Source organism: Antedon mediterranea, chromosome 3, assembly GCF_964355755.1.
Source record: "Antedon mediterranea chromosome 3, ecAntMedi1.1, whole genome shotgun sequence".
Lineage (NCBI taxonomy): Eukaryota > Metazoa > Echinodermata > Crinoidea > Comatulida > Antedonidae > Antedon > Antedon mediterranea.
Window position 1 is genome coordinate 4,899,667 of NC_092672.1, and position 15,936 is coordinate 4,915,602.

Below are 15,936 nucleotides of genomic sequence, written 5' to 3' on the forward strand. Positions count from 1 at the left end.
TACATACAAATGTCCATTATAAATTCCTGTTTTTTTATCCTGGAATCAAAGTTACAAAAAATGAATGTTTTGCAATGACGTCACTTATGTCCATGACAATAGTAACGACTCGCCAATTGTCAAAATATTCGTTAAAAAGTAAAATTTGTTTAGAAGTTTTAATCACTAGGATTGATTGAATCAACCATTTATTTATTCATTCATTCATTTTGTTACTTAATCAACAATTTCACCAGTTGTGACGTACGTACCACTATTCTGTATTGCCATTTTTAGATAGCACGGAACTAGTTCCTGGACAAATACTTTTTTTCTTAAATAACTTGTTGTACGATTGAACAGGACGACCTCTTTTTCATCGACTAAAATCAAAAGCTGTCGACGTACTTTTGTTCTGACATACCTAATACAGTATTTCAAAGCTTTTGTTGTACAGTATCACCGGCCCTGTATTGTTGTTAACGATTTGGATCAATGATTCGTAAAATGTACAAGTCGATCGAGTTTATAATCTTCTAAAAACGATTTCCTATGTGTGTCTCAGTTGTAAACTAGGGGGAAACATTATGGCGAATGTCATTTTCATGTGCATTTTTAGTTTGTTTTCATTATGCTTCTCTGCACAAACAGGTAAGTGAAAGAAAAAGACAGTGACAGCGATTTTGTGGTAGGCCTAGCATTACAATACAGAGTGGCTTGTAATTTGTTTTGTAAACGTTCTGGCATTACGGTACATTAGTATACACCTATCTTTCCAGCCGATTCTCGGTACTTCTATCATAGGAATATTTGGTAACATCACATGTGTTTCACATGTATATGCCTATCTAGTAGTAACTTAATCCTTAACCTAACCTTACATTACATGATACAATCATCACTTGTTATATAGGCCTAAATGTTACCAAATATTCCTATGATACTTCGGAAATAGATAGTATGTGGAGATACAGCATTGGGAATCTAATTTAACTTATTGATTGATTGATTGATTGATTGATTGATTGATTGATTGATTTCAGTGTAAATTTGTCTCTATAAGTAAAGCCAGACCCAAAGTAATGAAGCTTTCCATTTTCTATCTCGCAGATAGCAACGAATTCGTATTTCCACTCCATATTCCAACACTAACTCAAAATGTGCCAAACCTGTTGTTTATCAATGAAGGAGAGACGGTCGGCAGGGCTTCAATCTCTATACCTCAGCTTTCTATAATTGAAGATATTTCTGTAGTTTCGCAAGAAATATTTTTGCTGTACTATGCATTACGAGAAATCTTAAAAGAAAATGACATCATACTTACTATCTTCATTCGCACTTCTGGTACAATTCGTCCTTATGCATCCCTCCGGCAATCACATCCGTCAATCTCAATTCAACCCATTTCATCTGCTGGAAAAGAGTACCACTTGTACGACTCAAAAGGTTACGATCTTAATTTCTACTGCCTAGATATTCTGTCACTTCACAACAATACGAAAGTTGAAATAATCCAAACCATACATGCAGGAAAATCGTCGAGTGTCGAGACTACTGATATCACTTTGGACGAATTTCAAACAAACAGAATTTGCTTAATTTCTGAAAATACCCGTGTAGTATCGTCGACCCCATTCGTCTTAACTATTAGCGGTGACTACGAAATGACTGAAAACCCTAGTCTAATTGACATGCTTGTCGCGTATTCTTATTGGGGCAAAACTTTTACAGTTTATCCTCTTCAGCATCAGCAAAAGTTTCGAACATTTTGTCGAATATTTTGCGTCAAAAATGACTGTACTGTTTATTATCAGGATCAGACTGAACTAATTATTTCTGCAGACACCTACATGGATGTTGAAGTAATGGATCCTTTTATTCTAGTCTCCAACACACCAGTCTTTGTCACTCTCTCAGCGTTTGAAAAATTGCCATTTTACAATACGACACACGAAGAAGTTAAGATTGACCCGACTTTAAACATGCCTGTTATGCCATCTGAGCAGTACATTTCTAAAATATATATTAACCCCTCCAGTGAATCAAATGAAAGTGCCATAATATGTACAAAGTGTTCATGGCTCTCACATATTACCTTTGACGATGAGGCGTTGGCCAGTAAACTAGACGTGGAAATAACAACGATAAAAAACGATTCGAACGATTGTGTTATTACAGTACCAATAAAACCAGAAACAACACACAAGGTGCGTTCACATTTACAAAGCGCTAGTTTTACCGCAGTGATCAACATTTCTAATGTGAACACAGATTACGTTTATGTGGTCCATGGTTTTGACAAAACTCTGAACTGTAAGACTGTCATTTTTGGTCATGACATCTATGAACATGAATGTGACGTCATCGTTTTCGAGAAAAACACATCTTGCTCAGGTCCACCACTGGATTGCTATCAAGAAGAAGAAACATGCAGCTTCTGTTTACGGCTATGTGAGTCGAGTTACAATGTTAATTTTTACGTATAGTTTAACCAAATTTTCTATCCGAAAGATGGTGTTCTGTGGTAGCAGGCTACAGATACAAACGAGACGAAGAATAATAACATAATAACAATAAATAATACATTTTTGAAGAAATAATAATATGGTTATTTTTTTTAGATGGTTTGATTGGTTTAGGTATCGGTTCTGCTGCATCCACTATTATCATCAATGTCATTTGTCAAGTGTGGTACTGGCCCAAACGAACAAGGTAAATAATATTCTTAACTGAGCTAGCTGAAAGGTAGAATTGGTCTAGGACCAACTTGAAAACAAATAGTTTGAGTAACTCAATGTTGTAATGTTTCTTTCTTAGTTTTTTTTTCTTTTATTGCCCAAAATATAAGATATAAACATTGTAACATAAATAAAACATAAAGTATCAAGGGAAGATAATATCTTATACTATAATGAACTGTTCACAAACCATTTATGCTCTAAAGGCTCTCAATGGGCTAGAATGACAATTTGCGCACGAAACTATATGTGCCTGTGTTCGGTTAGGCAATCCGTCTACAACCAGGCGTAGACGGACTGCCACAATAAGAATAAGGTACAAATTTTCTTTTTTTTTCATTATAACATTATAGGAAGAAGGAAATGAAAATGATAACAAAGAAGGTGAAAGAAAGGGAAGAAGAAATGGAAAGAGATGAAAGACATCGAATTAGAAATGCAGAAATCTTTCAAGAAAGAAGACGAATAGCGGAACGTATTATACAAAAACCTACTGACAACACCATGTTTTACAAATTGATTGCCGATCTGGGAGGAGAACCGAACGAGCCGAATGGCTCGGCCGTTAAAACAGGGTTACCATCATAAAACCCGCGATTGGTGATCATTCTGTGACCTCAGAAACTTTTTTAAAATATCATTTTCACTTCTAAGTTAAAAGTTTGAGAATTTTAGTTTTTTTTTCTGGGCGCATCAATATCTTCGACCAACCGCCTGTGTAAATTTAATCCTATTTCACCGGAATTGAGTGTTTAAAACAAATAAAACCAGGGAAAAGTAAAATTACATTGTAATTTAACTCTTCCTTGATAAAACCATGTAAAAATGGGATATACCCTCTGCACCTTTATTTTGATAAATGTAAAGTATATTGTCTAGATGGTTTTTTAAAATAACCTAGAATATAAAAATCTAACGATAGTCTAAAGAGTATCTATTAACAGAAGAAAATATCACATAATACCATGATTATGCGTTTTATTGTTACACCTTTATAGCCTAACTTCTATCAATTTAAAATTCAATGCAAAACATTGATACAACGTGGGATGTCATGCGGATACCACTTTGACAATAATCTTCAAAAAATCTTTTATAAAACGGAATAAACCTCAATAATAGAAATCCTATACAAACATAATCCAAGCAACAACGTTTGAATCTAATAATCAGATTTGGTTAGACTTGAAAGTGCTGTTTTTAAAGTTCCTTTTACCGTGGTTAGCCAAGCGAAACACCGTGGAATGAACAAAAACTAAATATACTGTTATTTGACTTTTAATGGGGTTCTTGGTGGGGTTTATAATACCTTTCACTGTACACTAAAATGTCAATTCTGGCATGAAATAATACTTAGAGGATGGTAGGCCTACTATTGAAAACATGGATGATCGGTTTGGCGACACTAGTATGGAGTTCTGCTTGTCATGGTAAGACTTGGACCTGAACCTATTATATGTTAGGCCTAAATAGTAGAGATCAGTTATTTCAGAAAAGCCTGTCAGGGCCTTTGTAACTTGAATTTCGGCCCGCATTATGAATTAATATTTTAGGCTAGTATAAAAAGACCTAATGAATATAGTTGTTTAGACTTCAGCCATTTCTAACAATGTTGGCTCACTAATATAAGTTTGGTGGCACTTATGACCTAGAGACCAAAACTAATAAAGCATCGTTATATGAAATAGATAGTTTAAAGATGCTGTTCCGAAACATAGACCAAATAATGAGTGTTAAAGTTATCTAAAAACGTAATATAAACCAATGTGGATTACATTAATTAAAACGTACACATTAGGCCTACACGTCACTATCAATTTTTTTTTTCAATAGCGGAATATTGCTAAAACATAAACTGTTTAGATTTACTATATGATTATACGTGTTCTCCTATGATGTACAGACACGATTCTGTCATATAAGTTACAGAATTAACAAAGTAATAGACAAAGCATGAAGAGATGCAAATGTAATCTTTACAAAGTGTTCAATCTGTCGGTGTACCATGACAGCGTTGATACCCATTGTACAAATACAATTCACGTTTTAGGTTTTATTTAAATTATAAAGTTAGACTACGGTGTACCATGACAGCGTTGATACCCATTGTACAAATACAATTCACGTTTTAGGTTTTATCTAAATTATGAAGTTAGACTCGGTGTACCATGACAGCGTTGATACCCATTGTACAAATACAATTCACGTTTTAGGTTTTATCTAAATTATAAAGTTAGACTACGGTGTACCATGACAGCGTTGATACCCATTGTACAAATACAATTCACGTTTTAGGTTTTATCTAAATTATAAAGTTAGACTACGGTGTACCATGACAGCGTTGATACCCATTGTACAAATACAATTCACGTTTTAGGTTTTATCTAAATTATAAAGTTAGACTACGGTGTACCATGACAGCGTTGATACCCATTGTACAAATACAATTCACGTTTTAGGTTTTATTTAAATTATAAAGTTAGAGTAAATCTAGTAGGCTAGTTCCGTAATAATTTGTTGATTGTCATTATAGTTATAGTCATAGTATCTTTATTATGTCAATTAAAAAGATTTAACAGAAATTTCTGGCATATCTATTTCTAAATCATTTCTATGCTTGTTTTTGTTTTATGTAAAGCGTGGTTCCCACTAGCGACGCAACGCAAGGACGTAACGCAACACAAGTGAATTGACCAATCACAAGCGATGGCTTATTCGCTTGTGATTGCTAACTGTCTATAACTTCGCTTGTCATTGGTTAAAACGTTTGCGTTGCGTTTACGTCCTTGCGTTACGTTCTAGTGGGAACCAAGCTTTATTTATGATTTTTGTATTATTGTATTTCTTTATCTGGAAAATAAATGAATATGAATATGAATAGTATAATAAAAAAACAGTTAAAATGCACACAAAATTGCACCAACACAGAAAAGCACTAAAACAACACAAAAGCAACAGAATTCTCTCATAAAAAGTGAGATTAGATTAAAGATTAAAATGACTTATTATATTAATTATTCAATATTGCACATTTATGGTAATTAAAATAAGTTTATATATTTACCACGATGAATATGAAACTATATCTCTCCTGAAGATAAAAAAAAAATTACAGATGATATCCTGTAAAGAATAGATTACAGGTTCGAATCTTGCCAAAAACATTATTGTATACTGCATTTTGATGAGATTTGCCCGATACTCAGATACCAATGACAATGATTACATTTCAGAACTGTTTAAAAGATATATATTTGCTTTTTCGTAATAATATTATGAAAAATATTTAAATAAAATAAGTATATTATATGCGATGATTATATAGGAGCACTGAACGCTAGGCCAGTGATCTGGAGGTCGTGGGCTCGAGAATTACTTATATTCTTAAATTTACTTAATAGTATAAAGTACAAATTACGTCAGAGTAGGGCAAAACATATGAACAGCACTGTTTCTATAATGCAACACAAAGATAATTCTAATTGTACTTATCGAACACATACTTTTTTGTTTAGTTATCTTTAAACTTCTTTTCATTTTCTAGGAGAAGCAACAACTGGAAAAGAATTCATTGCGATGTTTCTTCAGATGAACGTAATAGAAAAAGACCCAACATTCATCGTGAGCACTACCGAATTGAGTACAGTGGTTACAATAACTATTCCAAAACTAGATTATACACAGGTGTATAACGTTCCTCAAAGCTCTAAACTGGAGGTTTCTGTGCCAAAATCAATAGTACCGACTTCTGATGGCGTCGATAAGTTAGGAATTTTCATAAACAGTTCGAATCCGATAACTTTATGGGGAGTTCATGACGCAAGTGACAGGTCAGTGGACGGGTTTCTTGTTCTCCCTACAGACGTTTTAGGTCGTGAATATTTCGGCGTTTCTTTTGAGCCGCATTCAGGCGCAGAACTTGGAGTTGTCGCAGTTGAAGATAGTACAAGCATATTAATTAATTTTAACCAGCGGTACTTTTATAAAACACAGTTTATATATCCTAGAATACCACTGAGAATTACACTTAATAGATTTGAAACGCTTTTTATTACTTCGTATGATGATCTTACTGGGATTCGTGTGACAGCATCTGCGCCGGTGGCGGCATTTTCGGGAAATCAATGCACGTTCATACCAGTTACGTCAAATCATTGCGATTACACCGTGACGCAGTTGATACCCTTTAGCAGATGGGGGATGAACTACATCGTTACGTCATTCTTAGGACACACGGATTATATCATCAAAATCGTGGCTGGTCGTATGGGTACAACTGTCAACATTGGTGAAGGAAAACATCGGTACGAACTCAACCAACTGCAGTCTGTGACTTTAAATCTGCACTCTAGTGAAGTTATTACTGCTTCTCATCCGATCATGGTTGCGCAATTCACTTATGCGCAGGCTCTGGTTGATGGAACTAGTCATGCCGCGATGACCGTTATTCCATCAGTACGTCAATACACCAACTCCGCTGTCATTGCTACTATGGTCGACGACCAACTAACTCAACATTTCTTTAGTCTTGTTTCAGCTTGTTACAACTTTCAAAACCAGTATATTCTTCTTAACGGAATGCCGATAGACTTTAATACTACAAATATATACTTATCAGACGCGGAATATTGCACGAGCAAAATGGTGCTTAATTCGAACTACAATACAATCACAACTTCTGCACCAGATGCATTGTTTTATGCTGTCATAAATGAACGCTCCGAATTTTTCTCAACTGCAAGAGTTGCTAATTTCCAATTACCGCAAGCAACATGTGTGACAACTAATGAGTATGACGTGAATGTAACTCATGAATGTGACGAAGAAGTTGTCATTTTTACATATTCTTGCCCAGAACCATGTCCAGTTGATGATGAAGAAGAATTGATATGTGGTACTTGTTTTGATGGATGTAAGTATCGTTCTCTCTACCAATACTTTTATTTATGAATCATATGCAAAAGCCCATCTGGTAGTGAAGTGCATGTGTACAGTTTTAGCATCTATAATTAATTAGCGCGGAAATTACTTCAGTTACCTGATCGGATCTGAAAAGTATACAATCTGTGACATCCTTCTCTTTTCAGATGCTATATTTCTTGTCATATTGTTATCATCTGGGCTGACCATTTGTGTCGATCAGTTCATCAAGTGTTGCCGGGCTGGTGGCCAGGAAGAATGGTAAGTTGCAATAATTATATAATGAACAGAAGACTAAATATTTTTTTCACACGAGTTGTTTTTTCTTTCGATAAATACGTATAAATATTATCTTATTGCACTTTTATTCCTCGACATGACTACTAACAACGCGTTATTGTACTAGTTCGTTGCAAATAAAAGCCCTGTCTACACTATAAAACTTTATGCAAAATGTGATGTGTCTATATATGGATATAATGATGTCATATCACTACCATATTTAAGCACATCACACTTTTTTGTCAAACTAGTTTGAAAGTGCAGACAGGGCTTTAGAGTTTAGAGAGTTTAGAAAAGAGTGTCATACTTCTCGCGATACGATTCTAGTATTATGTTATTCTATCAAAACTATGAACAAATTGTTTATACTGTATATTACTGTTTATCAATTACAGGGAAGTGGAGGATTGGAAAAGAAGGGCTGCCATGATGCAGAAAGCATTCGACACTGGTGCCTGGGATCGTCAACTTGAAATCATTAGGAAAAATGAAAGAAAGAAATTAGAAATTGAATTCGGTGACGCTTGAACAACAATGCGGTGACGCTTAGAACAATTCGATGACACTTAGAACAATTCGGTGACGCTTGAACAATTCGGTGACGCTTGAACAATTTGTGTATTGAAATAGATCAACATGAATGAAATGAGGTTGTAGGCCTATGCCTTCTTTATTGTTTAATTATATAATATTAACAAGGTAATACAATACAAAACGTTAATAACCTACAAATAACATGTTATATTGGTTGTATTCATACAGTTATAAAATATTCTAAAAATTAAAATCCCACCTTTGGCTCAAACTAGGATATATTGCCAATTAAAAAGTTTTAAACTTACCAAAACACGAGCATAAAATAATCTTTTATATTGATGAACAGGTTTCAATTGATAATTGCATAACAACTTTAAAATGAATTAAAATTCGTATGCAGATCAATCGGTCCCTATTAGTTTATATGAAATTAATTTACTTGATGTGTACGATTGATTAAGGCACATTGTATTGTTCATTAATTTACATTCTGTTTCAGTCGCAACAATACCTTCTGACTATGATCAAATTCTCCTATTAACAAACGTTAAAATAAACCTAGGCCTACTGTTTAGCTAATGATATTTTCACCCTATAGAAGCTTTCCTTTACCACAAAAAAAGTCGTTAGGCCCCATAATAAACTCATAAAAACATAATTCCAAAACGTCATATTTTCAATACAGACTTTTTTAAATATTTAAATGAATTGTATAGTCGCGCAATCCATAACCTGAAAAAAAATACTAATATTTCTTTGAATGCATTTCAGGTGCAACGTCACACAGAAGCTGTTTAAAGTAAAAATATTTATATAAAACTATCTATAATCAATACAACGTTAATAACAAGTAGCATAACAAAACTCATATAAAATAGGCTAAATACTTTAATTAATAAAAGGATACCGTAATACATAGGTCTACTGTACAGCATGGTTAGGAATAAAGAACTACGTTTGATACATTATTCTTGTCTTTCTATTTTAAGCCTGTAAAATCATCCTTTGTGTAAGAAGAATGACCACCTGTGTGTAACTACACCTTAGATTCATTATATGCTAATGATACGTACGAGTTAGTATCGCTTTCACTCTCCACTTCACCACCATCCGACTCATTTTCCGAAGTAAGATTTGAATGGATCCGTTCACTTGTGCCGCGCGGGGATGGAGGAGGTGGGTAAGAGAAGTCCATGGGAACGCTAACAACTCCTTCGACAACGATAGACGGCTTACGGTCATCTTGCGGTGGCGGTTTTTCTTCCTCATTTTCTTGTTGTTCTTTGGTTTGTTGTTGGAATTCATTTTCCATACTTCTCACTCGTATGGCCCTTCTGCGTTCTCGTAGTTCAGATATACTTGTTGTCCATTTTTTGTTCCCTTTGGCGTCTGCATATTTAGGACTAAAATGAAAATAACAACATTGCAATTAAGTTTTTATTTAAATCAATATACATGACAATATACATATTTCCGAAATAAAAACGTGCTGAAAATAACACCATAACCAATTACCCAAAATGGTATTAGGCTATAATACATATACGGTAGGCTAATTACACCATATAATATGCCTCAATACACAGTAACCAATACTATAACTCCTGGTTTGACACATCCTATTCAGGGGAAACGGTAGCCCTACCATTATAGTGAAAAGACAACAAGAAAATGCTTATTTTTTGAACACTTTTAGTAAGAGGACACTTCTTGGGTCCGAAATATGTTCCTTTTAACATCTTAAAAGTATTGTCACGAGTACCACAAAAAAAATATATAGTTTTAAAAAACCAACAAAAAATCAATTAATAAACCAACAAAAAATATAATCACAATTAAAGAAAAAAACATTAAATAATAATATAAATTGCACACCTTTGGCCAATTCACCAATCATACTTAGGCTAAGGAAAATACTAGCATTTAAACTTAATATTTTCCGTCTAAAGTGAATACCACTTAAGTAAAATCTTTAAAATTGACGTGCTTAAAGTGTGATTGGTGAATACAGCATATAACATATAGGCCTAATATTACATACCGTATCTTGAATAGTATAAAAAGATGCTAATATTATAAATAGATATTTCCCATTTTACATTGTGGGTGAAGTTTTTAAAATAAAAAGTATATAATAAACCTGATATTGTGAAATGGGTTTTATATATTAATATTATTAATTTCGAATGTAAACCTGTATTCAGATACCTTATTCACCAGATCAGTGCTTTTGTCCCGTTTCTAAACTATGTATGTAAAGAATAGAATCATTGCTGTTATTCGTTGCTATAATTAGCCCATAGAATTTAACTTGTATTGTATGTAATTCATTACAATAATGATGATTAAACTTCATTCCCACTTGTACAACTTGCGCAAGAATTACGTGCAGTGCGCAAAAGGACGTACAGGTAACGCAATGTGACGTCTGGATGATCCGTCCCTTGTGATTGGTCAAGTGTTGCATGTACCGTACTTTGCATATCAGTGATATTATTGCTTTATAAACCTATCTGACGAAATGAATTACATAAAAAAAAATGTTGAATTGCGACTTTGCTAGTGGGAATATCTAAATATTTAAAGGAACACTTAAAGATATATTGTCCCACTGAAAAAATAATTCTTAAACAATTTTTTTTTTTTTAATACGCCATTTTAATTTTACATAATCAATGGGTTTTTGGTTGAATTTAACGATTGATTTTGTCATTTTAAAAGTTTTTGGGGTTTTTTTTCTATGAAAGTGATTAACTTTATTAAAACTACAAAATAACCTATTTAAAATTCTGAATTAATTAATCTTCATTTTTTATGTTTTTGGGGGACAATACATCTTTAACAAACACATTGTGCAAAACCTTAAAAAATATCATAAGCCAGAGGGCAGTGTTGCTTATAAAGTCAAAGAAAATAGCCTAAAAACGAAATGTACTTCACAATAATTTGAAACCTACTGTAAGTCATCGATCCTATAACGTTCACGTTTAAATAAAATGAACATTAAATTAAATACACCCTTATATGGATACGTGGTTACCAAACGTAAGTAGTCTTCTTATCCTCTATAGGCCTATAGTCGTATTATCATCATCGTCGTATTTCCTTACTTTTATCATTTTTACCACCACCATCTCACTCCTTGTTTTTCAAAATCTTAATCAACATTTCAGCACCGATTATCATCGTCAACAACATCATCATCGTCATCATCAACCTCATCATCATCACCATCATCATCATTATTATCATCAACATCGTCATCATCATCATAATTACTAACATTATCATATTATCATTATCATGGTTGCTGTCATCATCGCCATCATAGTTACTTTTATATAACACCTAAATCAATTCCATGGCGTGCAATAGTACGCACTATTGAACGGTTATTCAATAGTAGGCCTCCTACTTCGCCTCGTTGGAATAAAACCTATCATCATTTATCTCATGCCATTATTTGTACAATTCCACTCATAAATATTCATTATTTGTATATATGTCATTGTTACTTACGGTTCCGTTGCCTCTTTGAAACATCGTATTATCAAATCAATGCAAATAGCACCGCCAGCCGAGAAAAGAGCTATTACAAACACTTGTACTAACAAATTAAAGATGAATAATACAATATTAGTGAGATATTGTGATTTTTGTTAAGCATATGGTTAATAATAATTGCTATATTATTAATAACACTGCTTATACAAACCGTCAAATGATTGAACAACGGTAGTTGTCATGTAGCGCCTCAGTCGGAAAAAGCACCGCGCCGCAACACTCAAAACCCCGCATTTGAATAAGCACTCTATACACTGATGTGAGTCACCATAAGGCGTCCCGGCACTTATTTTAATCATTCATGGTAAACATAATACCATGAATTAATAGCGATAATAAATATTAGCTTAGTAAACAAAGTTGAATCAAAGTCTTACATATTGAACACATTGGTAAATGCAAATTTAATTGTTACAATGTAATTGATACAACCATTGTGTGTTTGACCAACAAAGCACTGTCTAGTTTGAAATTTAACAACACAATAACCGGCTTAAAATTTCCCTGAAATTGTATCTTCTGAAAGCAGAGAATATACTCATAAAGACCAATTTACACAGACGAGCGGTAACGGTAATAAAAATATATTTAATTCCTTATGACCATGATTTACACACAACGCGGAGGGGACGGGTGGTTCCCGTTCATGATAGATACAGATTTTACGTGAGACAAGCTGTAAAACGTTAAGTATGGGACAATTAAAAAAATTATAACCAAGCCTTGATCAAAAGGCAACGCGAGGATGGGAAGGGAGTTTTGATTGGATGAACTAAAGTATAGGCCTACACACCAGCAACATCAATGTAACATTAGAACCAGTATAATTTTATTAAATATTTATTATACACAAAACTCTGTTATAAAGATATACGACTTCAAATAGAAACAGCTTATTGGTTTACTAACCGTTGGAAATGGCTATCGACGAGGACATTTAAAGTACAGTAATATGTTAAGCGTGGTTCCCACTAGCGACGCAACACAAGGACGTAACGCAACGCAAGTGAATTGACCAATCACAAGCGATGGCTTATTCGCTTGTGATTGCTAATTGTCTATAACTTCGCTTGTCATTGATTAAAACGCTTGCGTTGCGTTTACGTCCTTGCGTTACGTTCTAGTGGGAACCAAGCTTTAGTAAAAGTTACTTCATAAAATTAGCCGTAATTTCAATCGTTTGGTAAAATATTGTATTACTTTGATCAGTGAAATTATAAATACCCTTCGCCATAGAATAATTTTAAATCATTATATAGTCTATATTATAAATAAGTAAACACCATAGAAAAATAAATTAGATAATTTTGATTGAATGTGCCCATATATGGACATGATGATGTCATATCACTACCATATTTAAGCATAGAACTGCCATATATGGGCACATCATATTTTTTTGACACATAAAGTTTGATGGTGTAGACCAGGCTTTAGACTACGTTTACCGATGTGTTTCTCTTACAGGATGGATAAACTATTATTAATGTTATGTCTCATTTGAGACTTAAGGAGTGGAGTAGAAAGAGTCACAACTCGGCATGCACTAGGTCAGGATTGAAACCTGGACATTGGGGTTGGAAGGCAAGCACGTTAACCACCACCTACTTAGACGGAAAAGTAATAAGTATAGTTTATAATACTTACAACTTGTATATCTACCGCATGACTCATCGGCTTCTGCTTCTAAGGCCACCTCAGACTGCGGACATTCTATTACGTTAACAGGAACGACTTCCTGGTGACATCCATGTTCGTAAATGCTGCCATTTGACAAAAACGTCTTACAGTTCTTTGGTTCCTGACCTAAAGCAATTGGAAATGCGTATGACGAGGTTGCAGTAAAAGAGTGCAATACAGAAAAAAATCCCGAACCATTTACAAAATGCAACCCTTTGTGCGGAATCGATGCGTGTGCAAAACAATACGCAGAATTGACAGTTTCTCTGAAGAAATTGACTCTTGAAGCGTCAATCGTTGTTTGATTTATTGCGTCACAACGAGTGATAATTGTTAACAAATTCGTTAGAGTAAAATTATTAGCTTCATTAAAGGTTGTAAAAGTTGCTACATCTATATATTGTCCAATTGGTGACACGTTATTAATAGACATATCTGTGCCTTTATTTCCGTTCTTTTTAGTTTGTGCATAGTGAAATATAGAAACTGGATAATCAGCTACAATAAATGACGTAATATTACCGTTAAGGGTAATTTCATGGTAGTTTCCAACGTCTATTTCAACTTGATTTGTATTGCTGTTCGTCGTATTTATAATCAAACGCGTTTTATTTCTAACTACAACGCGAAAAGCGTTCCACGAGTAGTCATCATCTGAATAAGGCACAAGAATAAACTGTTTACCCCATGTTTTAAAGGGCGTTAACTGTTCTACAGTGTGGTCTATCCTGTGGTTGGGCCGTTTCGCAGCTCGGTTACCAGAAAACACAGCTATATTTCTATCAGAGGAAATAATACTCCCAGTAAGATCGGCTAGTCCTTCGAACATCAACGCTTCAAATTTATTTAAATCAAAACTAATCACCCTTCCTGCTGGGATTTCGTCATAGTCATACCTCATTGCATGTGAAACACAAACTTTTACCCTAGTGTTATCTTCTACCGCTACCATCACAATTTGTGACGCAAGCCATGGTGACTGGGTCCCTGCTACATAACTAGTCCCCAGCGTATCCAATGGCAGAGCTAGAAAACCACCCACTGCATTCTGGTGCGCGTCATTTAAACCAAAAACCGTAATTCTGACGTCTGATTTGATATGTACAGCGGGGAATGGAACGTCTCTCTTGGTGGATATAACTTTAACAGGAAGCGCAACGCGTTGAAATGATTCTGGATAAACGGTGATATTTAACGTATCCACGTATTTAATGTTGATAGTGACGTTTGCGGTCATTTTTGGCGAATCGTTCGTCAATATGACAGAAGGCCCATGGGTATTGTCATAATTATTAGCAAATGCAATTAAGAATTCATGTCCCCTGGTGTCCAATTTTGTGCCTGTAACGAAACCAATAAAACAGTGCATCCAGTGAAAGAACCCCGCCAATAATTGTTTTTTTAAAGTTTCGTGCCAATGCCTTAATGATTTTACAGAAGTATTCATTATCTAAGTTTAACAGGTGAACCCCCAAAAAATAGAAAAATGAAGTGCAAATGCAGTACAAGAAACGTATGTGTAGTGATCTACACCTCCTTCACAATATGAACACCATGCATTGAAGCTTTGGGCTTAGGTTGATTAACCGTGACGTAAATGAAGGTATTAATTCTCTAACTAAAAATTAGAAACACATTATTATATATTTTCTTAACATTTTTGCTGTGTCACAGAAGATTCATTTCCTATCTGTCACGGTACACAAAGTAATGTGTCTTCAATACAGCATAAACTGGTCTTTTAAAAGAATAGTACTGCATGCATTGCGACTGTAATCTTCAACTAATTTTTAACTTTTGGTCCGCCCAACAACACCAAGAACGCCCCTATTCCCCTGGAGATTAAAAACTATTAAACATTACACCGCAGTCCCAATTACCATAGAACTACGTACCTGCTGAAGAAGTCGCACACAAAATCAAACAAACTAGAAAAACCAATATTGTACAATTCATGATCACAATGATGACAGCTTGGATGCTACCTAAAGTTACTTCTTAACATCGTCCGCCGATATGCAGTGGTTGTCTGACACCAGTAAATCCTGTTTGTATCCTGAATAGTGGTCTAATGTCGTTAAAATCATGACAAGCAACAAGTCTCCTGATGCCGCGAGAACAATGTCGATCTAGACCGTTTATTCATATACCAGCAAATGTTTTAACTGTTTTATTCTATAGTCGATCAGACCGACTCGTCAAATAATGCCACAGTACGGCCTAATTAAAAATGAAT

At 34.3% G+C, this 15,936-nt stretch overlaps 3 protein-coding genes across 7 annotated transcripts; 2 read left to right on the forward strand and 1 right to left on the reverse strand.

The window, feature by feature from the left end:
• The first annotated feature begins 442 nt into the window (after window positions 1–442).
• LOC140044626 (uncharacterized) lies at window positions 443–3,661 on the forward strand. Its single transcript, XM_072089218.1, has 4 exons — window positions 443–630; window positions 1,090–2,430; window positions 2,601–2,691; window positions 3,071–3,661. The coding sequence occupies exons 1-4, from the start codon at window positions 567–569 to the stop codon at window positions 3,303–3,305; spliced, it is 1,731 nt and encodes a 576-aa protein (XP_071945319.1). The 5' UTR covers window positions 443–566; the 3' UTR covers window positions 3,306–3,661.
• A 311-nt stretch (window positions 3,662–3,972) lies between these two features.
• Window positions 3,973–8,597, forward strand: LOC140044627 (uncharacterized). The gene is made up of 4 exons (XM_072089219.1): window positions 3,973–4,147; window positions 6,262–7,629; window positions 7,805–7,898; window positions 8,315–8,597. The coding sequence occupies exons 1-4, from the start codon at window positions 4,078–4,080 to the stop codon at window positions 8,445–8,447; spliced, it is 1,665 nt and encodes a 554-aa protein (XP_071945320.1). The 5' UTR covers window positions 3,973–4,077; the 3' UTR covers window positions 8,448–8,597.
• An 895-nt stretch (window positions 8,598–9,492) lies between these two features.
• On the reverse strand, window positions 9,493–15,892 carry LOC140044625 (uncharacterized). Of its 5 annotated transcripts, none has more exons than XM_072089213.1 (5): window positions 15,596–15,892; window positions 13,668–15,041; window positions 11,976–12,063; window positions 11,414–11,428; window positions 9,493–9,859 (listed from the first exon to the last, which is right to left on the reverse strand). In XM_072089213.1, exons 1-5 carry the CDS (start codon window positions 15,654–15,656, stop codon window positions 9,493–9,495), a joined length of 1,905 nt encoding a protein of 634 aa, XP_071945314.1. In that variant the 5' UTR covers window positions 15,657–15,892. The 5 variants fall into 5 exon arrangements, 4 of the variants coding, with proteins under 4 accessions (XP_071945314.1, XP_071945317.1, XP_071945315.1 ...); XM_072089216.1 differs by having other exon boundaries at window positions 13,668–13,826; window positions 15,596–15,879; XM_072089215.1 differs by lacking the exon at window positions 11,414–11,428 and adding an exon at window positions 10,665–10,702 and having other exon boundaries at window positions 9,721–9,859.
• Between the last annotated feature and the right edge of the window lie 44 nt (window positions 15,893–15,936).